The sequence below is a fragment of the Schistocerca piceifrons genome, chromosome 11, assembly GCF_021461385.2.
Source record: "Schistocerca piceifrons isolate TAMUIC-IGC-003096 chromosome 11, iqSchPice1.1, whole genome shotgun sequence".
NCBI lineage: Eukaryota > Metazoa > Arthropoda > Insecta > Orthoptera > Acrididae > Schistocerca > Schistocerca piceifrons.
In genome coordinates, this window is record NC_060148.1 from 125,527,829 (window position 1) to 125,553,201 (window position 25,373).

Below are 25,373 nucleotides of genomic sequence, written 5' to 3' on the forward strand. Positions count from 1 at the left end.
GCACAGGAATCCTGCCCCACTGATATTACCATACACGGACAGACTATGATTTTCTCTCGGTGACATTTTTGTAAATTTGCCTCCTCCACTGCTACATATCTACCTTTGTCCTTTGTAGTTAATAACAGTTGCTGAGTTTTTACTCTTACAAATTTCTTCAGTATTCCCCATGTGACGAGTTATGCACGAATTACGTAGCACTCGTGATGTGCTTGTTTCCCTGCTACTGTTACAGAAATGAAAATCTAAACTTTTCTTCCATCAGTTCTCATTGATGCTGTGGCTACTCCAAATTAAAGGGCAAGTCTTTGTGCTCAGGTTCTGAAACCAATCTCAACTTCGGTGGTAGTTCCTTCTGTACTTTCCTTAGGCCATTTAAATACTGCTCTTCTTGCAAAAAATTTACCCCTAGCTGGAACACTTATCTTCTACAGACTGCAACCATTTTAATAACTACTTCCCTCTAAGACTTCTACTTGGGTTTGTAGTTCCCTGATAATCGGAGTAATATGTAATACTGCTGCTTTTGTACTTCAGCTTTCTGCATTTCCATGCTGCCAGTCAGTTTTATGCATAAGTTCAAAATCAAATTTGCATAGTCATGCTGTCCATCCTGTCAGCCTATTGGGAAGGATTCATTAACCTCAGCAACCATTTTAATGCTACATGATCTATTATTACTCTAAATGTTTCACCATACAGGTAAATTTGATATATGTGAGTCCATAAATAAGGTTAACATCTCATTCACCATTGCAGAATAATTTCATTCTGCAGAATTCAGCTGCCTTGAGTGTAAGCTACTGGATGGTCTGCACATTGCACCTCTTTTGATAACACAGCCTGGTGCATGGTTTTATGCATCACATAATAAAACAAGTTCTGTATTAAAATCTGGAAGTGCCACAATTGGACTCAATGTTTAAGCTTCTTTTAACTCCTCAAAAGCATGCTGACACTGTTCTGACCACACAAACTTAGTACCCTTCTTTTAACAATTGTGTAACCTACTGGCAATATCCGCATATCCTCTTATCAACCAGTGCTAATAGTTCACAAATGCAGAATGATTGCAACTATTTGTCAGATTATGGTACAGGAAATTCACATACACTCTAATTAACCTTAAGTCTGTCTCGACTCCATCTTGTGATATGTCCTAGGTATGCTATCTATTCCATCACAAAATAGCACTTTTTTGTACTCACTGTTAACTTCACTGCTTTGAACCTTAAGAATACGTCCCTTGATCACTGCATATACAGTTTGCTATCACTTCCATAGACGATTATGTCATCAGGATACATAGCATTTCCATAGTTTCAAACTTCTGAGTATTGTGTTACCTATGTAATTATCACACTTGTTTGCAGCTTTCCATGTTTCCTTGTATGAATTCAGCTTATTGAGTTCTGTGACAGAAACTTCTGGCTCACTATCTGAGAAGCTAGTGCTTTGATGCTCATTGCTATAGCCATAATTTTCATGGTTGCCAGCAGTTGAGAAACGGTAATTCTCACTCATTCGCAAATGTTTTTTCAAACTAACATTACTGTGAAATACCTCACCACACCACTTACAAACATATAAAGGTGGTAGCGTACCATCAATGTGAATAAACACATGCTTTATGAATCTGTATTTTGAAGGAAAGCTCTGTTGGCAGAAATTACAGCTATATACATGTAATTCCTTTTCCCACGTACTAAAGTTATACCGCATGGCAACTGAGCAGTTCTTATCAACAGTCATATCTTCTGTATTGGTACCAAACTCGTGTGTTGACTTCTCCATGTCTATCAACAACTCATCCTGGACCAGTCTATGGTGACAAGTTTCTTCACATGATATGCCACTGCTCCCACCAGTACACTGAGTCAATCTGAAGAGTAAGGAGGCGGATGTTAAATACTGATATACAAACAACAAAGAAACAATATTTAGGTGTCCATAAATCCAGTACTATAAGAGAGAATTCATAAAAGTGCAGAAATTGTTAGAGATTTAAAATTGTAATATTCCACCAGAAGTAAGGAACTGATGAGGTAAAAATAATGATTAATCTGAGTCACTGCCAATTTGATCTGAAATTTTTAGATGAGAATTAAAATAATTCACTTTCAAGTGTTACAGTCTTTTTAAAATACAGTGCTACAAATTAATAGTCTACACCGATTTATTAATTGTATAAAAAAAAATTTCGGTTACATGTTTTAATTAAGAGAAATAATTTTTAAATGTTCCTCTTCTATTATCGTAGCTCTGGAAATGGCTTTCCTTTGTCTGGCAAATACTTTCACCTTTGAAAATTTATTTCACCTAGCAAACAGTTTTTTTTTTTTTTTTTTTTTTTTTTTTTTTTTTTTTTTTTTTTCCCAATGAGTCAAGAACTACTGCAAGCATAATTATTTTGGTTAGGTATCTTGTATGGATGTTTATCAGGTGGATAATGACTGTTCATGAACAATAATCAATGTCACATCAATCTATGGAAAAAATGCATACTGATGAATGAATGTGAATGACAAACTTGCAGATGGTTTTAATCTAAGACTATGTTTTTGGCACTGCAACTTATATGAAGCCTTGCACAAATGGAAATGCTGTCTAAAATGATTGAAATGGTTGTAAATTTTCCAGTATATTTGCAGTGAGCCTTTTTGAAAATTTTTACATTTGGTCACCCGACACTGCAGAACACAAATAACTTAAGGACACACACATTAAACACTGCAGTCTGAGACTACATATCGAGTAGCAGTGACAATAGCTAATGCATGAGCTACCCGTGTAGTATCTGGGTCCCATAACTCCACCTGCAGTTAAACCCTTTCCCACAGAACAGAACTGTGATGCCTTTCAGGTCCCCATGTGATCATGTTGCACATGAAAGATCACAAACTACTGGAGGCATGCATGCTCCAGCGTTTTCTTTTGTTCTGACTGTAACTTCTAACTTTTTTGCATTGTGTTTGGTATATAGTTCTGTTTGGCATGGTATCTGCTAAATTTCGAATGATTTTAAACTCTTAATTGGGATCACACGGGTTTTTTAACGTAACCAGTAGCGTTGTGTGTCAGATTCTAGAAGTTCACAACTGAATCACTAAACATTGTAACTTTTTAAAACTCAGTTACATGTATTTTCATACATATGGAAGTGAAGTAACAGAATATAAATAATGAAGAAAGAAATCAAAAAGTATGCAATTGAGGTTTCAAACAAATAGTTTTATTTCTACTACTTTAAGAAATAGAAAGGTAACAATTTAAATTTTAGACTATGCCAGTCAACCATAAACAAACCAGAATAAAAACCAGAATTTCTGGAAAACGTCAACAATACATAAATTTTGATGATAATTATTTATCAATTGTTTAAGAGACCTCCACGTAAGCATTGTGTAGGTACTGAGTACTTGTGTCGTATCCTTAATCTTTACTGCACAACATTTTTTGTGGCATGTACATTCATAGACTCTTATTGCAGTCATGATGGAAGTGCACATGTATTTTAATAACACAAGTACTACAGCCTGAACAGCAACACTGCTGATGGTTTGCAACACTGCTGATGGTTTACACATTTGCTAAAACGTTTGGCACTATAGCTGTTACCTCTACTTTATTCCTTCCTTTGTTCTCTCAATTCTCAAACCAAAGAGTTGTCATTATGAACAAAAACAGTTTCTTACATTCTATCTAGATACTCCAGTACCCCTGTATCATACAACTAGTGCGGTCGGGGGATTAATGGGACTTCATCACTTTTACTTGGTCTTTCGGCTGAGGATGGTTGCGAAGTGCCATTGCATATATACACTAGTTTTGCGATGGGCTCGCCACTCCCAAAGACTACCGCCACTCCCCCCTACAGGACAGGATTAGTGTGCCCTAACTGCCTACATCCGGTGTAATCCATGGGAAAGTGTGAATGTCTGAAAATGGTTGCAAGCCATGTAATTGAGACAGAATGTGGAGACCAGCCTGGTATTCACCCAGTGGGATGTGGAAAACCGTCTAAAAACCACATCCAGGCTGGCCAGTACACTGGACCTTCATCATTAATCCACCAGATGGATTTGATCCAGGGATGGCGTGCATGCCTGAATCTAGGAAGCTGCGCGTTAGCGCTCTCGGCTACCCTGGTGGGTCGTTTCTTACATTACCATGAAAATATTACAATTGGTTCCACCTAGTAAGGAAATATTGTCAATGCATTTGATGCCAGGGTTGGAGACTGCTGTGAATACAAGCAAGTCTATTAAAGCTTTTACTCAGAAAAATTAATATCATGCAAAGAGGGTATGTTCTTTTGAATATTTTTATATTATCAAGATTTTGTTTCATCACTGTTGAATCTCATCTAAAATACCTTGAGTGAAAACAAAACTTTGTTTCTTGTACAATGTCTCGATTTCTACTCATCACATCACAACTAAGTTACAGGGCAGGAATCTGCAAAGCAATGTTCTATTGTGTAGCACAAACATTGCTTGGATTGTGCATTTCTCCATTTGAAAGAGTTTCCCCTACCATAAAAGCAGGAATCATGGTGATATGACTGTATCCTCTGTTGTCGTTATTTCCTCCTCCTCCACCACCACCACCACGGCCCTCTTCTGAAATTGTCTCTTCTGAAATTGTATCACCAATTTCCATCATGTAATGTTGATGAATATTACTGTCAACCAGAATTTCATATACCATTTATCTAAATATATATTAAAGTACAGTTGTCCTACTTACAGAACTCATGCGTGATTGGTTTGTGGGGGCTCAACTGCATGGCCATCAGTCCCAATTATTGCAGTCTTTTTTTACACAGTCCAATGTAGCCACTGTCACGAATGATGATGATGATCAAATGACGACAGTGAAAACACCCAGTCATAACAACACAGCCAATAATCAGACCCAGGATGCCATATTCCAGAAGCAGCAATGCTAGCCAGTAGACCACAAACTGTGGACAGAACTCATGGAGAATAATAAGTCTGTTATGGCTGGTTTGAATGGTTAGAGATATGCGACACACACTGCATACTGTAAAAGACACTGACAGAAGACACCATAATTATTACACTGTAACAACAAGAATAAACACAAGCTGCTGATAAAAACCCCTGCTGAGCAGTATTTGTTGAACGAGTGTGGTATCTCTGTTGGATGTCATAATAACTTTATTATGAATTTATTGAGTGTAAAACTGTCTGAAAAGCAACCAGTTTTCATAACAAGAAGTCGACCCAAGGCGTTTTAAGTGATTATAATTACACTGACAGTGCTCCAGATGCTGCTGTGTGAGGTCTATACTTTCCAGGATACTGTGGCAGTTTAGGGTGTTCATTAACAGTTGTCCTCATCGAGTACACTGAAAAATAATTTTTCACTTTCCGCCAAAAGGTGAAAATATGGCGCTATAAGCAGTGAGAATGAGACATCAGTGCAGGAAAAGAAGAGAAACGATCAGACCAATGATACTGGTGGTTCTGGTATGGTTATTAGGATATGATGAGAAATTACATCTTCAAAATGGTCTACCTGTGCAACATGCTGTATCAATGACATGACATGTCATGGTTGCCTACAGCATATTCAGAGTGAGGGCCAGAGAGGGCGGGGGCCAGAGAGGGCGGGGGAGAGAGAGGGCGGGGGCGAGAGAGGGCGGGAGTCAGAGGGGAGGAGGGGGACAAGGACGACGGGGAGGGGGGAGAGGACAAGGACGACGGGGAGGGGGGAGAGGACGAGAGCAACGGGGAGGGGTGGAGAGGTCGAGAGCGACGGGGAGGGGGGGAGGGGGGGAGAGGGCGAGAGCGACGGGGAGGGGGGGAGAGGGAGAGAACGACGGGGAGGGGGGGAGAGGGCGAGAACGACGGGGAGGGGGGGAGAGGGCGAGAACGACGGGGAGGGGGGGAGAGGGCGAGAACGACGGGGAGGGGGGGAGAGGGCGAGAACGACGGGGAGGGGGGGTAGAGGGCGAGAACGACGGGGAGGGGGGGTAGAGGGCGAGAACGACGGGGAGGGGGGGGAGAGGGCGAGAACGACGGGGAGGGGGGCAGAGGGCGAGAACGACGGGGAGGGGGGCAGAGGGCGAGAACGACGGGGAGGGGGGCAGAGGGCGAGAACGACGGGGAGGGGGGCAGAGGGCGAGAACGACGGGGAGGGGGGCAGAGGGCGAGAACGACGGGGAGGGGGGCAGAGGGCGAGAACGACGGGGAGGGGGGGAGAGGGCGAGAACGACGGGGAGGGGGGAGAGGGCGAGAACGACGGGGAGGGGGGGAGAGGGCGGGAACGACGGGGAGGGGGGGAGAGGGCGGGAACGACGGGGAGGGGGGGAGAGGACGAGAACGACGGGGAAGGGGGGGGTAGAGGACGAGAACGACGGGGAAGGGGGGGGGGGAAGAGGGCGAGAACGACGGGGAAGGGGGGGGAAGAGGGCGAGAACGACGGGGAAGGGGGGGGAAGAGGGCGAGAACGACGGGGAGGGGGGGGGGAAGAGGGCGAGAACGACGGGGAGGGGGGGGGGAAGAGGGCGAGAACGACGGGGAGGGGGGGAAGAGGGCGAGAACGACGGGGTGGGGGGGAAGAGGGCGAGAACGACGGGGTGGGGGGGGAGAGGGCGAGAACGACGGGGAGGGGGGAGAGGGCGAGAACGACGGGGAGGGGGGGGAGAGGGCGAGAACGACGGGGAGGGGGGGAGAGGGCGAGAACGACGGGGAGGGGGGGAGATGGCGAGAACGACGGGGAGGGGGGGAGAGGGCGAGAACGACGGGGAGGGGGAGAGAGTGCGAGAACGACGGGGAGGGGGGGGAGAGGGCGAGAACGACGGGGAGGTGGGGGAGAGGACGAGAACGACGGGGAGGGGCGGAGAGGACGAGAACGACGGGGAGGGGGGAGACGACGAGAACGACGGGGAGGGGGGGAGAGGACGGGAGGGACGGGGGGGAGAGGACGGGAGGGACGGGGGGGGAGAGGACGGGAGTTAGAGATGACAGGAAAGCAGCTACGGCTTGAGGTCCACAGGACAAATGGGGACGGGAGGGGGGAAGGAAGTAATGAGGACTCTCCTGCCTATGCTTTGACTAATTGTATGTGTAGCAGCTCCTATTCCAAGTGCAGTTCAGATGCATGTCATATTTCACTGATATGAGCCTCTGACACCTCCACTCCCATGGCCAGTGCTCCATCAACTCTCATGAAGCACACACTGCCCCGTGCATCTCACATCTCTGAGCCCATTACGTCATATCATGATACTACAACTAACATCTATGAAGTGCCGCATATGTTAAATTGTTTAAAATACCTGTCCATCCAAGAAACGTTTGAGAACTGATCTACCTGTAACTTTCATATGTTTTGTTACTATGTAAAATGGCGATGATGCCTGATCTTTATGTACATGATTACTCTGCCATTCATAATTATGGGCCTGGCAGAGGGTCATCCAACCATCATTTGTAATTTACTTCTCTACCATTCCACTCTCACTGCATGCAGGGAAAACGAGCACTTACACCTTTCCATGTGGGTGCTGATTTCTCATACTTTACTATGATAATTTCTCCCTGCTTAGATGGGCATCAATAAAATATTATCACACTGTCGACAAAATTCGTGTTTCAAATTTCATGATAAATTAGTGCCACAGCGAAAAAAGTGTTTTAATGACCACCACCCCAGTTCACGTATCATATCCATAGCACACTCTCCCTTATTTTGCGATGGTATAAAACGAGCTGCATTTCTTTCAATTTATTTCATGTCCCCCACCACACTGCAATAGTCCACAAGATAATAGATAAGCATAATGTAAGCCGGTTCTTTAGTAACCTGTTACGTTTTCCAAGTGGTCTGCCAAGGAATCAGTCTTTGGTTTGCTTTCTCAGAGCATTATCTATAAGGATGTTATGATTCAATTTATTCATAAGTGTAGCTCCTATGCATTCAGTTGAGTTCACAGCTTTTAGGTTTGTATGATTTATCGTGTGAACGAAATTTATCACATTCCTTTCCGTACTCATGTGGTTGACTTCATACTCTTCATTATTTACAGTCAATTGCTATTTTCCACATCATACAGATATCTTTTCTATCACTCCACAATTCGTTTTCATCATCTGATGACTTTACGATAAGGTAAATGACAACATAATCTGCAAACAATCTAAGAGATTGTCTCTTAAATCGTGTATGTAGGTCAGGGACAAGAAAGGGCCTATAACACTTACTTGGGAAACGTCAGATATTAATTCGATGACTTTCTGTCAGTTATTACGAACTGTGATCTTTCTGATACAAAATCACGAATCAGTGCACACAACTACGATGATACTCCAGGGGCATACAATGTAATCGGAAGTCACTTGTGAGGAATTGAGTCAAAAGCCTTCTGAAAACCATAAATATGGAATCAATGTAATGTCATATGTCCTAATCAGTCATTACTTTGCGAGAATAAAGAGCTTGTGTTTCACAAGAATTATGTTTTCCGAATAGTTGTATGGGCGTGCATTTAATCGGATTACTCACATTCCCTTTCTTGGTTTCTGGTGTAATTCGTGCAAATTTCCTGTCTTCGAGTACCAATCTTTCTGCCATTGAAGAGTTGTATATGACTGTTAAGTATGGAGCTACTGTATCAGCATATTCTGAAAGGAACCTGGATGGTGTACAATCTGGACCAGAGGCATTGCCCCTCCCAACTATTAAGCTGCTCCACTACATTTATCCTGTGACGGAATTTAGAAAATCCGTCTTCAGTGACTCGCTTTAGCAGCACTGTCGTCAATAACTTTACCACTGTTATCACGCAGTGAAGGTATTAATGCACCTCTTAAATTGTATACTTCACATACAACCAAAATATCTTTGGGTTTACGATCAGATTTTGAGACAGAATGTCATTCTGGAAACTATTAAAAGTCTCTCTAATTGATTTTGCGCTAAATTTCGAGCTTCTGTAAAACTTCGCCAATCTTGTGGATTTTGCGGTCTTTTAAATTTGGCATGTGTAATTCGTTGCTTCTGCACCAGTGGTCTGACCTGTTTTTTTGTCAGTACCACATTTCATTAATTTGACGCGTATCTCTCAGTTATTACTCATTTGACTTTAAACCGCATCTGGACTAAGTTTAGAAAGACTTATCAGACGGAGTGGAAACTGTATCTTCGGAATGTGTCAAGCGAATTTTTACCTGCTTTAAGTGTGAATTTTGCATTTATTTTGGTCAGTCTCGATGTTACAGTATTCACTCTTGTGAACTCTTCATGGCTCAACAACATTGTGGTCACTAATCCCTGCTTGGTCAGGGCTATTATGATGTCAAGGATGTTTTCGCGCTTCTGTACCCATTGTTCAAAATAATTTTCAGAGACGCCATTCAGTACGGTTTCGGACGACGTTTTATGCCTACCACTGACATTAAACATTTACTTTCGCCAATATATAAGAGGGTAGTTTTGCTTCCAATTATTCGCAATATTACGGACTGTATTGGAAAAGTTCTGGCCAAGTTTCAAGTTTAAACAATCTTTAGACCTACAAAGAAGATTAGTGAGTGTAAACGCAAGCTTCCGCGTCCGTTGTAACACTCAATAAAATTCTTCTGCGTTTGAAGCCGCATTGTCAACTATAAAATTTCGACGTCTTGGCGACTGTTGCAACACGCCTTCCTCAAACCCAGAAGATTTTTACTGACCAAGATTAGTGAATGTATAAGATTGGCGAATATAAAATTGCATATGGCTGTGGAAAGGTTTATATTGGAACAACGATAAGAAATGTCAATACCCTCTGAACGGAACACAAAAGAAACTGTCGACTGGGATATACAGACAAATCAGCTGTAGCGGAACAAGTTTTTAAAGACTGTGATCATGAAATAAGATTTAGTGAGACAAGCGTGTTAGCCAGGTCATCTATTATTATGCACGTATGTATAGGAAAGCTATAGAGATTAAGGAACACCACAATAATTTCAACAGAAAAGAGGAAGGCTTACAGTTACACAGGATACGGTTGTCACCTCTCCACCAACCATTTGACGATCGATTACATTCGATCGGGAATAATGACGCTAGTCAGAGAGACTTATAGTCGGTCCCAATTGAACGTATGTTGGTGCCCTCTATATGAACGGGAATTCCACTGCCTGGCAGCCATAATTGACTCACCTCCAAAGATGTTCCCGCAGTTGGCAACGAAACGCCAGGAAGTAGTAGCTTTACAGATCGAAAACGGCATCTCAGCCCAGATCTTTTAACTAATCACTACCCATACTACCTCAAAGGAAATATCTTAAATTTCACTACAGGGTAAACTACTTCCACCAGGAATTAACACTACAACACCAACTGTATCTCATCTATTCTTTGTGAACATGGTCAGGTCTCTTGAAAAAATTCAGCTGAACTTATTTCCATACCTTTATTGTGGTTGTATCTACCCTCTTTCGGTGTTCTACTTGCAGCCTTTGAAACTGAAGCCCTTTCTGCACTTACCTGAGACCCTCTAACCTAAAAAAAAGCCCAGTCTCCTCTACACATCCCCATACTCGTGAAACTGCTTCCTTTGTGTAGTTGACTCCTGACCCACTCAGCAAAAAAATGAATGGAAATTTCAGAGAGTGACAAATACAGGATTGTAACTGTACCAGCAGTAGCAGTTCCACATAGTGCAGGTAAACTAACCTAAGTTTAGTCTGAAAGACTAAACAATCTACTTGTAGAGTATACAAATTGTGGTAACTAAATGAAATCATAGCTCAATTAAAACTGTTTACACCTTCAGCTGGTGAAGAGAATGCTGATCACATGAGCAAAATATTATCGATCTTACATGAGCTTTGAAAAATATGCATCGTCGAGTGATTGGGGAGAGAATTGTCCACGAGCTTTACGGACTTGCATGCAGAATATTTCTGATAATACAAGGAATGTATTATGCATGGCAGGCTGATCTCAGATACGCAAGACTACTTAAAATCAAATAATGGTTTCAAGTACATTCTCACGGTCACAGACACACATTCCAAATTTGCTTGGGCCTTACCTTTGAAAGTAAAGACACGGAAGGAGGTTTGAGAGGTTTCTAAACAATTGTTGCAGACAGGACTAACTCGATGCCACAACAACCTTGAGGAATATGATGGAAGTGAATTTTACGACAGGCATTTCAAAGCAGAATTGGAATGATGTTGGATAAATCACTACTCAACAGTCTCCCATTTGGAAACTAGTATTGCCATATGGTTGAACTGGACCATGAAAAACCGAATGTGGAAGCAATTTAATCTTCAACGTATGTGCAAATGGCTGAACATACAGCCACAGATCATTGACAAGTATAATCGTATTATTCACCACAGAATTAAGAACAAACCTATCGATGTCACAAACGAACTACGGGATAGCTTTAAACCCATTATGTTCCTCATAGAGCAGATTGTATGATGTTGAGGGAACAGGGCTTTGATGAAATGGTTTAGTTTCTCATGGAAGCTCAACAGTTGGGTGAACACTCGCAAACTGCTACGTAATACGAAAAGCAAAGCTCAAACCATGCAGTAATGTGACAAGTGCTAGGAAATGTATCAACAAAGTTGGAGGTGGTATTCTCGAGAATCTGTCATCAGAAGTTTGTATCTCTGGATATAATTTCTGTGGAGCTGGAACAAAATTGAAATAGCACCAAGATTATGGTGATAAGGGCTTCAACGCATTAAAAAATGTGTGCAAAGAGCACATCACCGCCTACACTACAAATAAAGATCACCATATTGCACACCAAATACTCACTGATAACGCTGCACAGGTACATCAAGGGACGGATATTCATGTAGGACAACCTATATTTGCATATGCTGTTGGTAAGGAAATGTTTGCTAGATCTTAAATTGGGTACTGGACTAACCTTCAAGCAACACTGAATGCATCTCACTGCATTCTAAAGAAGAAGAAAAACCTATGGGATGTTTAAAAAATTGGTGACAGCACCAAAAGGTGCCTTGAGGCAGAAAAAAGGAAGGAAATGATGTGTTAAAACGCCCAGGTTCCTACCAATACCAAAGACATCTGGTGGAATAATTCTGGCTTTGATACCTACATTTACTTGGCTGTCAGCCACTAGTTTCATTAGCTAGGAGAGCTGATATATTTCAAGCACTAGAGAATGCCTGAAAAAGTGAAAAGTAACTACAAGCAACTAAAAGGGGCAATATGACCATGGAGGCCATCGCTATAGGTAAAGGCCTCTATTTACAATACAGAAGATGGCTTGGGTTGTACATTAAAAAAACGCCCAAGGCAATGGTACTGGAAAGAAGGGTAAAAACATAGATCTGCTTAGACTCACCAGAGAATTTAAAATCATGAGATTTTACAGCGTGTTTATGTAGGATACTTTGTGTTGTGTCTAGACAAGACAGCCTAGACACAATGGGAGGAAGCCGAAAGGCACGTGCTTAAACTCACGCAGGCTGGCGTGAGGTCTGAAACAGGATACGTAATGAATGCTATAAAGAAAAGTACGTAGCTTCTGGAATACTTAACTTTAATCCACATTTGTAGAACATCGATCTTGATGATACATTAATAGAATATCAATATCAATTGAATACGGCGCCTTGCTAGGTCTTAGCAAATGTAGCTGAAGGCTATGCTAACTATCGTCTCGGCAAATGAGAGCGTAGTTGTCAGTGAACCGTTCCTTGCAAAGTCGGCTGTACAACTGGGCGAGTGCTAGTACGTCTCTCTAGACCTGCCGTGTGGCGGCGCTGGGTCCGTCGTATACTAGCGGGCCGTGGCCGATTTAAAAGCTACCACCTAGCAAGTGTGGTGTCTGGCGGTGACACCACACTTTGCCTGAGACAATGTGCAAAACCACAAAACGTGGAACAGTAAATTTAGATGTTGTTCGAGGTATGGAGCTCTTGGTGATTTAAGGCCACATACAGAATTGTGTTGTCACTTCACCAATAGGAACCAGCTGTTGTACAATGTTCGACGCTACCATGACTTCAGTTCATACCTCTGAGGATATTTCTGACATATTTTTCATCAAAATTGCATAAAAACAAGCAGTATGCAAGTCTCTGCATCATTTGAAGGTTTGATGTACTGACGTTCACTCTAATCCTAATTGGGCTAAAGTGAAAGCAAACTACTTTCCTGCAATATATGAGCAGGGGGTAGTTATGTACAGCATTGACTGGCTGGAAACACACGAAACCATAGCTAACGTCACTGGCTTAAGGAGGCAAGTTGATTTCGAACTGAAACCGATTGTAAAATCCTTGAAGAAAAGGAAGCTGAGATGCCTGGAGGGAGAGTCCATATAGTTAATGGGGATAGCAAAGGCAATGATACAACGAGCATTCAGGCATCCCATTTTCCTGGATAAATGTGTGTGACAAATCTGAACAATATAAACCTAGAGACAACTTTTGTCTTTCAAAACTTCCTCTAGTAAAGGTGTAAGATGGCCTCTGAAGTCCCAGATGTATGGACTACAGGATACCAGAACTCCAGCAGATGTATCATGATGATTGTTTAAAATGTGGAGAGCACATCTCCGCAAGCGAAACACATTGCTGCATGCCTCAGTCCACCAGGGAACAGAACATGCTACAGTAAACTTTAAGTGCATGGTATGGAACATACTTCGGCGGTAAGGATAACGTTTGGAAGATACTTTACGTGGTCATCACAGCTGTGTAAATGTCGTGAGAGAGGGGTAAAGCCTCCAGTTGGCCTTGGAAAGCTGCCAATTGGATCGGCACTCAGGTAGGATAGGAGTCGGCAAATGGATAGCACACAGAAATTGATCACCTGAGTATGTGTCAGAGGGAACGGGCCATTCAAGATGATGAGCGAGCTATACAATGCAGAATGAGAGGTCCAAATGGTAATAAATGTCCATGGAATCTGAAAGGAACATGAGTGCTCCTGTGCTAAAATATGATTCAGGAAGTCAGCTAAGAGGGAACCTCTTGGACAGGTTCTCCCAGAGCACCAAAGCAGATGGTGGGCATTAAAGTCACCAAGCAGCAAAAAGGCGTGAGGGAACTGACCAATGAGCTGGAGTAAGTCTGACTTAGTAACAGCAAATGACGGAGGGGTGTAGAAGTTATGTAGACAAAAGGTGAAATGAGGAAGGAAAATATAGACTGCAACAGCTAGCAGTCGAATGCAATGAGATGGATGACCAGCATGGCTCCCCCATGAGGTAGAATGCTGTCCTTGGGGGAACATCACAGAGGACCAGAAGGAAACATAAGCGATCAAAGGGGTTGTGAGGACAATTTTTAATATGACAATTTTTTTCTTGGAAGCAGAAAACAAGTGGACACTGCAATTCCAAGAGCAGCTGTAACTCCTCCTTGTTGGATCTAATGCCATGAATGTTCCATTGGAGAAGAGTCATAACAGGGAATGGGGATTGGGGAGGAGGGAACAAATGAAGGTTAGTCACCTTGGTGGCTGCTGAGTGCCAGCCTTAAAAAATCCACTGCTACAGGAGGCAGAGGCTGGAGAATCCTGTTCCATGAGCTCTGCAAACATATTGGCATTCTCCCTTAGTCAGCCTGTGAATTCTATGGCAGAAAACCAGTAGGCAGTGGGCACCAGCAAAATTGAGGTCAGCCAGGTTAGAGTATATGTTGCAACACCACTGAAGAAGATCTCTAAATCAGGTAAGGAGAAAACAGTTTGTTTTTGTTTGAGCTCTTAGAACTTTCTGGTTGGCAGATGAAGACTGTTTTTAACTGTAGAAAGTCTTTTGCAGGAGTACTGCTTTTGTCCTTTCAGCCTGACAGTTGTGTAACAGGTTATTTCACCACCAGGGGCAAAGATCTGATGGCTTGTTGCGCAGCTGTAGGAGCAGATTGGGATGCTACTGTGACCTGGGTGACTTCACTACTGCAATACTGAACTTGGGGTCGCACGTCTGGATGGGCATATCCTCTATTATGCATAACATAGCAAAAACGATACTGCAAATGCCAATCGTAAAATTCACAGATTTTGACTAGCTAACAACTGTGAGTGACAAAGTGGAGTTTGATGTCTACCACTCAGATCTCCTAATCGGCTTGCTTGTTAAGACACATGGGAAATTCATGGGATTACAATTGATACACCAGAAAGGAGGAGGCAAACTGCTGCCCTCGTGAGCATCTCTGCCAAGAGTAACAAATTTGCCCATGTTTTGACAGGATACGTGTTTTATTATAATGTTGACACTTGTAGGAACTCATCCGGTTTGTAATTTATGGTTGGACCGTGATGACTTCATAGCCTGCCTTAATCTTTGAGGCAAACATTACTCAGTGAGGCCATCAAGCATCAGAATGTAAATAACACCTTGCGAAGAGTTCAGTGTAAGATGGTTCTCCACACGAACAGGATAGCTCTGCATATGTGATGCTGTAAGCAGTTGAGCTTGAGAATCACAATACATCTTCAGAATCACAGTTGCATTACATAAATGGGAATAGGATTTCACAGGGCCTGCAACTGCAACACCACGTTTCAGAATAATGCACACATTAACTGTAGCAAAGGACGGACCACTTCCAGTACATGATACCATGAGGGACCGAGGTGCAGTTGGGAGGGTCTTCAAATCTTTAGCCTCATTCTGTTTACGTATAGTACACACACACTAAGATGGTGAGTCATTGCAAATAAATAAATCCCCATGGTTGCCAACACCTACAATGGCATGCTCCTTCCAACTGGGGGCACCCTCAGAGGGGGGATTCACCCCACCGTAAATGACTGCTCACATCTCAGGTCACACCTCCCGAACTCCTGACAGAGGGACGAATTGGGATTTGGGAAGGTAACAGCTTAGGCAGTTACCCATCTCTGGGCCTGGACTGTATAAGAGTGTACGTGTGAACCCTACCTGTTGACCTGGAGCTTGGCATTATCCATTACCTTGTCACCTGTAATGTGTGTAATGAATGGGCCAGCCTTTAGGAACACACCGGGACAAAGGAGAAACAAAGAGAATGAGGATTCACCAGTTAAGTCTTCACAGCCTTACTGAAAGTGGCACCAGCTACTTAAGATTCTTCTTGATGGTGGCCTGTACACTGTCACCACTACAAACTTGTGTGCTTCCTGAGCACCACTGTGGCACAGCACTGAAAGAGCTGTTCAACACTATGTTCATTAATCTGGAAGGCCAGGAATCAGCTCCAATTTTTGGATATGTAGCCACTCACCCTTCCTTCTTACTTTTCTATTGCAGTATATTAGCTTGGGCTCATCAAGAGGAACCTGTTGAATTTCAGAGAGTCATGTGACATTCTGAATTCAGCCCAATACAGCTGCTGACATTCCACCTGAACTTTTATTTACCTGTACAGATATTAGACATTTGCTCTATTTATCTAGGAACAGTCACATAATGGTTGTTGCAGAGAATAGCAGTACTGACCATACTGCCTTGTAATGTTGTTGCTTATCGGTGATACTGAGTAATTACAGTAGGGCATTTTATATCTGACGTATTTTCACAAGTAATAAAAATTTATATTTCTCAAAAAGTTCTGCAGTGAATTATGAAAACTTACCTTGCACTATCAGATGCGTATCTTGTTGAGATTTCCACCTGAAATATATGAAGAAACTGCCTGTGACTTACAACTGATGAGACAGTAAATAAATATAATTGAATTAATGCCCACCAACATGTGATTGGCCCACAAAATGCTGTAAGTGAGGCTTGAAAATATTATTAAAGAGGACATGATAAACTGTTTCAGTTAATGAAACAGAATGTCAGTAAGAATTCACTCTCCATTTCCTCACTTTGTCTTCAGTTCTGTAAATATCTACACAAGCCAGTAATTTGGTTGTAGCCATACTTCCTACTAGACACTTCACAAAGAAAAGTGACCAAAACATCTTTCATCTGTCATGTACATATGTATTGTGTAAGATTTTCATTCTTTTTTTTTTATTATGAAAAGTGAGAGATGAATCGATCATCATAAGTGACACAGTTGGGCCTTTGTGCTCTGGCCAGCCCAGACCAACTTGCAGAGGTGAGGAGTGACTTCTAAACCCAACCGTAAGTTCACACTCAGAACTACATACACGCTTGGACCATTAAATATACAAACATTAATCAATATTGGCAGATTCAAAATACTTTCAGACATTGTAAATGGACAAGTTAAAACTGGCGTTACAAAATAGCATGTTCACAGATGAAGAAATACAACATTCAGAGAACTATAGATTTTTCAAAGAGAACACAGGGAAGAAATTCGTGAAACTCCTCCAGTGCTAGGCTCTGCATTTATAAATGGCGAATCTATTTTGCAATCAGTAGCAAATTTTTTATTACCTCCAGAAAGACTCTCTCCCTGCCATAATTCAATATTTAGATGAGAGGTACACAATAATTAATGCACATGCAATAGTAAATCAGGGTAACAAGAACAATTCAGAAAGTAAAACAGTCCTGAGAACAGTGTTGAGAAGCATCTGATGAAGTGCTAGAGGAAAACATAAAAATTTTATTAAATTTTTATCCTCAGACTATCAGAGGATGCAGATGAGAACATTTTCTGCATAAAAGTGCTATTACATATATTTATTCACAACTGGAATTTTGACTTATGCCATTCTCCAGTGACATTTTACTATAAACTACATCAAAATTATTAAATGTCATAACTAGTGCTTAGGGAGTGGATATTAAGACGTGCAGTATGACATGACTGAAAGAAATTAGTACATGAAGTACTACCATTGTCTGGACATACAGATTATGAAGACTCCTGTCTTTTGATGAATATGCAATTTGTGAACATGGTTAACACAAGGAAAGTATTACCTCAAAAGAATTATAAAGGATTCAGATGTCACACTGGGCTACCACTTGAGAATTGTACAGCTGCCAAATTAATTTTGAACAAATACTTTCCATAACAGTCCAAGGAGAAAATGTTTATGTCTGCCTGACTGTGGATGTAAGAAAAAAGGAAAAGTGGTAAGAAAAAGGCATTTAGCTAAATTGTTGGCAGATAACCCCCCCCCCCCCCCCCCCATACACCACTAAAAAGACACGAGGTCAACAATAATATGATTTGAGAATATCCGATAGCTTATGTGCCAATAATGAAGCACAATTCCAAGAAGGTGATGATTTCCAGAGTCGGACATAGATACCTGTTGAAATTGACTATTATCACTGAATCATAAAAGTAAGATTCCTGGCCTGTAATAAGAGATAGCCATGTTCACAGAAGATTAAAAGAAATTCCACGAAAAGTTCAAGGAGAAAACAACACTAACAATCCCAAAATAGGAGATATATTAGAGATAGCTTAGGGCAGGATGGTCCTCTGAAGGGCAAATTGTTAAGGACTAAAGGAGCAAAATACTATTGGAATACATCTGTAAACTTTTAGAAGGCTTATAACTATAAAGCAAGACTGCTTTTATTCAAACTTCTTACAGAATCTGAAATACAGAAGACAACACGGGTCTTCTTAAAAAAACTACAGCCTCGTTTGAGATAACAACATACTTTAGCCAAGGCAAAGGACTAACTCCATTCTTCTTTCAGACCATACTAGAAAAGTGAACATTGAACACATGGAGCAGTTGTCAGAATCCAATACCAGAAATTGAATACTACTTGGTTAGAAAATGGATGTCAAAATTGTCTGTTCAACTTTTGTAGATAATTTAGCAATACTCACAGTGTAGAGAAAGCACAAAACAGAGAGAAAGAAAAACGGTAGGAGAAGCATGACTACTCGTCTCCTCTGGTAAGAAGCAGTGGTGGGTAACAGGACTGCAATATCCCAATCAAATACGAAGTATCAGGGGAAGAAAAATTTAAGGATCTATGAGAACTCATGTAGCCGAATGGTGGGGAAAATGGAGCCACAAAAGGTAGACTATGAAAGATGGTCTTTGGATTTCTATTAACAGAAGATGTTTACAGTAAAAATTCTTTCTCCAAAATTGCAGAACCTCCAACTTGCAAGGCAGTCATTTGGCCAGAATACAGATCTGACTCACAAACACTAATTTTAGAATCAACAAATGATAGAGAAAATTATGAAAAAAGAAAAGATATTAGGAAACAGAACACCAGTACAAACATTTAAATTCAGAAACAATACAGAAGTATAGATAAATATGTACGAAAATAACTGGAGACAAAATTTGGCAAAGAAAGCTAATGAATCTTATCATACTAAAAAGAAAAACTGTGCAGAAGTACTAAAAACTTAAGAAGAGAACTCATTGGCTTACAGAACTGCACCAAGACCTACAAGAAACTTGTATAAATAAGCAAGAAATTTAAAACCAAATACAGAAACAGAATTGAGTTGATAAATACTCCACAGCAAAATAGTTCCAAAAAGAGAAAATAGAAACTGGATGTCACCTGAGTGGAAACAAGAAAGTGTACAGATGAAGGAGTAGTATAAAGAAATGTAAAACCTTAGCTGGCGTGTAATTGAGAAGGGAAAAAAAATATTGTTCCACATTTCTAATACCATCTCAGTAAAGCACAGCAATTGTATTTGTACTGCAAACATATTACAGCAAGTAGGTCAAAGTGTCTCTGCAAATATGCAGGGAACAGTATTTGGAGTGTTTTGTTAGGTTACAGCAGTTCTCAGAAATACTTTGCAGTTGTGTTATGCTGCCAGTACTGCTTGCATGCAGTCACAAAAGAGCAACACATGTATGTGTCATTCCAGCAAGAGCTTCAAGCTGCTGTGGTTACATATCTAGTGAACAAGCAAGATCATACAACAATGTAAGTATATAGCGACTTACCAAACGAAAGTGCTGGCAGGTTGATAGACACACAAACAATCACAAACATACACACAAAATTCAAGCTTTCACAACCAACGGTTGCTTTATCAGGAAAGAGGGAAGGAGAGGGAAAGATGAAAGGGTGTGGGTTTTAAGGGAGTGGGTAAGGAGTCATTCCAATCCCGGGAGCGGAAAGACTTACCTTAAGGGGGAAAAAAGGACAGGTATACACTCGCACACAAAGACACAAGCAGACATTTGTACAGGCAAATGTCTGTGTATGTGCAGATGGATATGTGAGTGTGTGCACGCCAGTGTATACCTGTCCTTTTTTCCCCCCTTTCATTCCAGTCCCGGCGTTGGAATGACTCCTTACCTTCTCCCTTAAAACCCACATCCTTTCGTCTTTCCCTCTCCTTCCCTCTTTCCTGATGAAGCAACCATTGGTTGCGAAAGCTTGAATTTTGTGTGTATGTTTGTGTGTCTATCAACCTGCCAGCACTTTCGTTTGGTAAGTCACATCTTTGTTTTTAGATATATTTTTCCCATGTGGAATGTTTCCCTCTATTATATTCATAATGTAAGTATATATATATAGATAATGATCCAAAACACACCTCTGTCAATTTTCTAAGAAATTCTTTTCAGACCAAAACCAAACTTTTTGAGTGCCTAAGACAGAGCCTGGATCTAAATTCAAATGATTGACACAGAACTTTTCTCATTTAACATTGAAACACCAACAAATATACACTTAATATTTTGCTGTGGTGAACTATATTCCTCCCATGCCACGAGAAATGCCACTAATCTGCTATCCATTGGGAATACCTTCCTGTGAGAGTAAGCTAACGACTGTAAGGCAGTATTTAAATTCACATTATACAACTTTTGCACTAGTAGCTTTGAGGAATTTTAGGACTTTTCCAAGGTCAGTGCCATGAGAGCAAGTAGAATTTTTGTCACACATTTAAATATACTCATAAACTCACTGATGAACAAAATATGAATGTGGCCAAAATAAGCGAGGAACAGAAATAAACAAAGGATTCAACAAATGAAATATTCTAACTCTGCTGACCATTGTCTCAAAAAACCAGATTTATAGCTAACTGCTAATTTGTCACTTCCCAGCTATAAAATATTATTCACAAATATTACATAAAAAACCACTAAAATTCAATTCATCACTAATATATCAATTTTTATAAACACTGATTACAGTAACACTAAATTGTACTACTGGTAAGCCAAAACTGCCACAAGCATAACCAATACATCAAACTGTACAGTGAATACATAAATTGTCTGGAACTCAACTGGATCCAGGGTATCTAAAATTTGACAAACTACTCGATTAATTTGACCAGAGCTAAATATACTCCACACTTCCATACACAAAAAGACAGCATATTTTACACTACACCTTTACCTTTATCCTTAGTGAATGTGTCTTAAGTACTTTTTTTGACAAATTAACTATTATGCAGTATGAGATCAAGATATTTCCACTTCAAATGGTTGTAATTCATACTTGGTATGTGCTACATAGTAACCAAAAACACCATGTAAATGAGCAGGAAATTATTATCTCACCTGATATGATACACTTGTTCGTATAGAAATATTTTCTTGTATTTACTTATTTTGACAGTTGCATATGATGGCAGTTTGTCATGTTTTCACTGATATTTAATGTAGTATTTATCTTAGAAGGTTTCATAAGGTTCTAAAGTGACCAGCATGAGGAGGTGCTTATCTCAAGCCAGGCTTCACAAAATCCTCACTAGAGTACCAACTAATCCAGAAGGTACATTGAGGAAGGAGGAGGGGAATATACAAAGACAGCATACGAGACACTGGAACTGCTCCGCAAAACTTACTTTCCTCAATATGCTCTGGCTGATAACATAGACCAGAATGTGACCCCTGAAAGACAATGGTTCTCAGGCACCCTCGTGATGACTGGGTGTTGTGTGATGTCCTTAGGTTAGTTAGGTTTAAGTAGTTCTAAGTTCTAGGGGACTGATGACCATAGATGTTAAGTCCCATAGTGCTCAGAGCCATTTCAGCCATTTTTCTCAGGCGCTCTAAGAGAGGACTGGGAATTGGCTAAGGAGTGTGACAATTTCAGTAAAATCCAGTGGGCAGTGGGAACATTCTAACTGTTCAAGCCACCTGGCCCAGATGGCATCTTTCCATCTCTCTTGAAAAAGAGTAAGAGTCCTGTGCAGGTTATTCAGGGTTAGCCTAGCAGCAGGAGTCATTCCCAATGCCTGAAGGGCAGTGAAGGTTGCTTTATTCCAAAGCCAGGGAGAATTGATCATAACAAGGCCAAGGATATGAGACCAATGAGTCTGGTTAATGTATATGTTGGGGAGAGGAGGTTAACTAGGGCTCCTGCGCATTCAAACCCCAACACACACGACCAGGTATATCAAATGAGACAGCTCTCCATCTATTTGTTGGGAGGGTGGAGAAAGCACTTTGCTTTCAAGAAATAGCCCTCTGCATCTTCCTGGACATCGAGGGGGCTTTTAGTAATTCAGCCTTCGATGCCATGGTTAGGGCTGCGAAGGTGCATGACCTACTGACCTCTATATGTGGGTGAACTAGGGCCACACTTAGTGGAAGAAGGGTGGAGGCCACAATAATGAATGAAATGGCAATTAACGCCACTAGAGGTTTTCCACCAGGAGAAGTTTTGTCCCTTTTGTGGAATCTAGTGGTGAATGAACTCATTTAGGAACTAAATTCCAGTCAATGTTTTTGCCAAGGATAAGCAGATGACCTTGTCATAGTAATACTTGGCACAAGGTGCGCTTGACATTGTGGAAGACTGGTGCATTAAACAGGATGTACAGGTTAATCCCAAGAAGACTGATGTATCAATCACAAAGAAGCATATACAACACTCAAGTTGGAATGTAAAGCTTTTCAATGAAACCCTACCTGTGAAGTGGATAGTGAAATATCTAGGGGTAATCTTAGCTGAGAAACTAACATGAATTTCTCACATTAAGATTATCTGCTGGAAGGCGAATTGTACTCTAGTGAGTACCAGAAGGGCTTATGGCAAAAACTGGGGCATAAGACCCTGAGGTATGCACTGGATATACACCACAGCAGTTAGACTTAGGATCTCCTATGGGACCGTATTGTTGTGGAAGAAGGTAGAAAATCAGGTTGCAGCTAAGGAGCTTGCTAAGGTAAAGAGACTGGCCTGGTTAGCCATAACAGGGAAAATTAGTAGCACACCAACTGCTGAGATGGAAGCCATGCTGGACATGCCTCCACTACACCTTTGGGTTTAGATGAAGGCAGCAGCTGATGCATACAGACTCAAAACTGGTAAAAACTGGATCTCAATGGGACACACACACCAACACACACACACACACACACACACACACTAAATCAGTAAGTGGGGCAAATATATGAATGGCTGGAGAAATGCAGACCAACTACATAATAACTCCAACTGCTTTAACAAGCCTAACAATATAATAATTGGAAGCAGAGAGCAGTGCAAAAAGCAGTTCGACACCATATGGGTAGAAATCAGACCAAGGTGCTGGGGTCGGGGTGTCTCAGATTCAGCGAAGACTGGAGGGCATCATCACTCTAGGAAAACTGGCCTTGGTATTCCAAGCTGAAATTACTGAAATCAGGGTGTGTGTGTGTGTGTGTGTGTGTGTGTGTGTGTGTGTGTGTGTGTGGAGGAGAATGTACATAGTTGCTACAAGGACCGTAGTATCTATTCAGCCAGGCAGCCTTGAAATCATTGGTAGCTCCTGCAAATAGATCTAAGATTATTGTAGTATGTCACAGTGCTCCGGTGGAGCTAGGGGAAGCAATAGGGTAAACCTAATGTGGGTCCCTGGCCACTCAGAGATCGGTGGCAATGAACAATCCTAAAGACTGGCCAGGATGGGGGCAAAGACTCCATTCATTGGACCCTAACCTGTCCTTACAACCACCACGACTATGATCAAACTAGAACTACAGAACTGGCTTACAAGATAGTACATAGAATACTGGAGCAAGGTCTATAACCAAAACATGGTAAGATAATTATGCCAAAGCCATGTTTTAAAAGAAGCTCTATAATCCTAGGCTTGAACAGGAAAAATATTAAACTTATGGTTGGGATGATGACCAGCCATGAGAATTTCAAATAACACCTACATACCACAGCAAGAGGGGCAGAAATTTCGGGGCAACTAGAAGTGGAGAAATTGTGTCTAACAAAGAACTGGTAAAGGGACTCCTTGCACTACCTAAGGGCACTGGTTGGCTTTACTACATACACAGGGAGCAATCCACACAAACTGTTTCAGTGCAGGCAGTGTCAGGTTAGATCAAAGCTGTTTTAGCTTCCCTGCCAAAATCAAACCAAATCAATCATCCTTAGTGAATTTGTGTTTAGGTATTTTTTTGACAAATTGACTATTATGCAGTGAGATCAAGATGGGCCGAGTTCAATTGGTTGTAATTCACACTTGGTATGTGCTACATAGTAACCTAAAGCGCCATGTACATGAGCATAAAATTATGATCTCATCTGATATGACAAACTTGTTTGTAGAGAAATATTTCCTTAGATTTGCTTATTTTAACAGTTGAATATGATGGCAATGTAACGTTTCTTCACTGATATGTAATGTAAAATCAATCTTAGAATGTTTGGTAAGCCTCAAAGTGAACATCATGGGAAGGTGCTTATTTGAAGTTGTTTAGTTTCAACAATAACAATGTACTTTCGATCACTGTTAGTTCGATTTACTTTTGTAAGATGCTTTGGAGCTGACTAGCATTGTATGGTTTCTTGAGGTTTTAAATAAGCAGTGCTTTTGTGCCTCATGCCCTTTGGTAATATATTTGTGTTTTTCACACAGTCTGGGCTGGTGAACAGTTTCTGTTAAGCCTGCGCAAGTTTTGACAGTAGTTGAACTGAAGTCTCTGGGCAGCCAACCAGTTGTGCGACTTAAGTTCTCTAAAATTGTATGGACGATATGATTTTGAGCAAAATTTGAGGATTTTCACATTTTCTCATTGTTGTATGTTTTGTGACTGAAGAACTTTCACTTTGTGCAGCTGATAGTTCTCTTTTGTGTTGAACTTTGATCAGACAGTGACACAGCGTGAAAAATGAACTTATATTGACCCAAAGTTGGAACTTAGATTTTAGTTCTGATTTCAAAGTAGCTTATGTAACTGGGGAATCTGTCAAATATTATTCACATAATTGAACTGCATTATTATCAGTCTGAAGTGTTCAACCTTGCTATGTGAACCTATATAATTCAATTTAATGATTTTAAGTATGGCTATTTCTACTTTTGAGTCTTACATTGACAGTATACACCATTCAACTTAACTTTGCCACTGCATTTACATTTCCTTATTTAGTTTTCACTGCATTTAAATTCAGTTTAAACAACATGTTTAAGTATACATTAACTATTGCAATATATGCCTAACTTCATACTTTTAGATGTTGCTTGACTGACAAAATATAGTGTAGACAGCTGGTGGTTTTAACAGGGTAGATACTCAGTGGTGGA

General features: G+C 41.0%; 1 protein-coding gene across 2 annotated transcripts in view; it reads left to right on the plus strand.

The window, feature by feature from the left end:
* The window catches only part of LOC124720434, a 103,952-nt gene that overhangs the window by 56,191 nt on the left and 22,388 nt on the right, over nt 1-25,373 (plus strand). Inside the window, exon 6 of one of the 2 annotated variants that reach the window (XM_047245786.1) lies at nt 24,705-24,882. The exons of the other annotated variant lie outside the window; for it this stretch is intronic. Within the exon in view, the coding sequence (XP_047101742.1) occupies nt 24,705-24,731 (27 nt within the window). The 3' untranslated portion in view covers nt 24,732-24,882. Of the gene's footprint in view, nt 1-24,704; nt 24,883-25,373 lie in introns of those variants that run through there. 2 annotated transcript variants of the gene reach the window in all.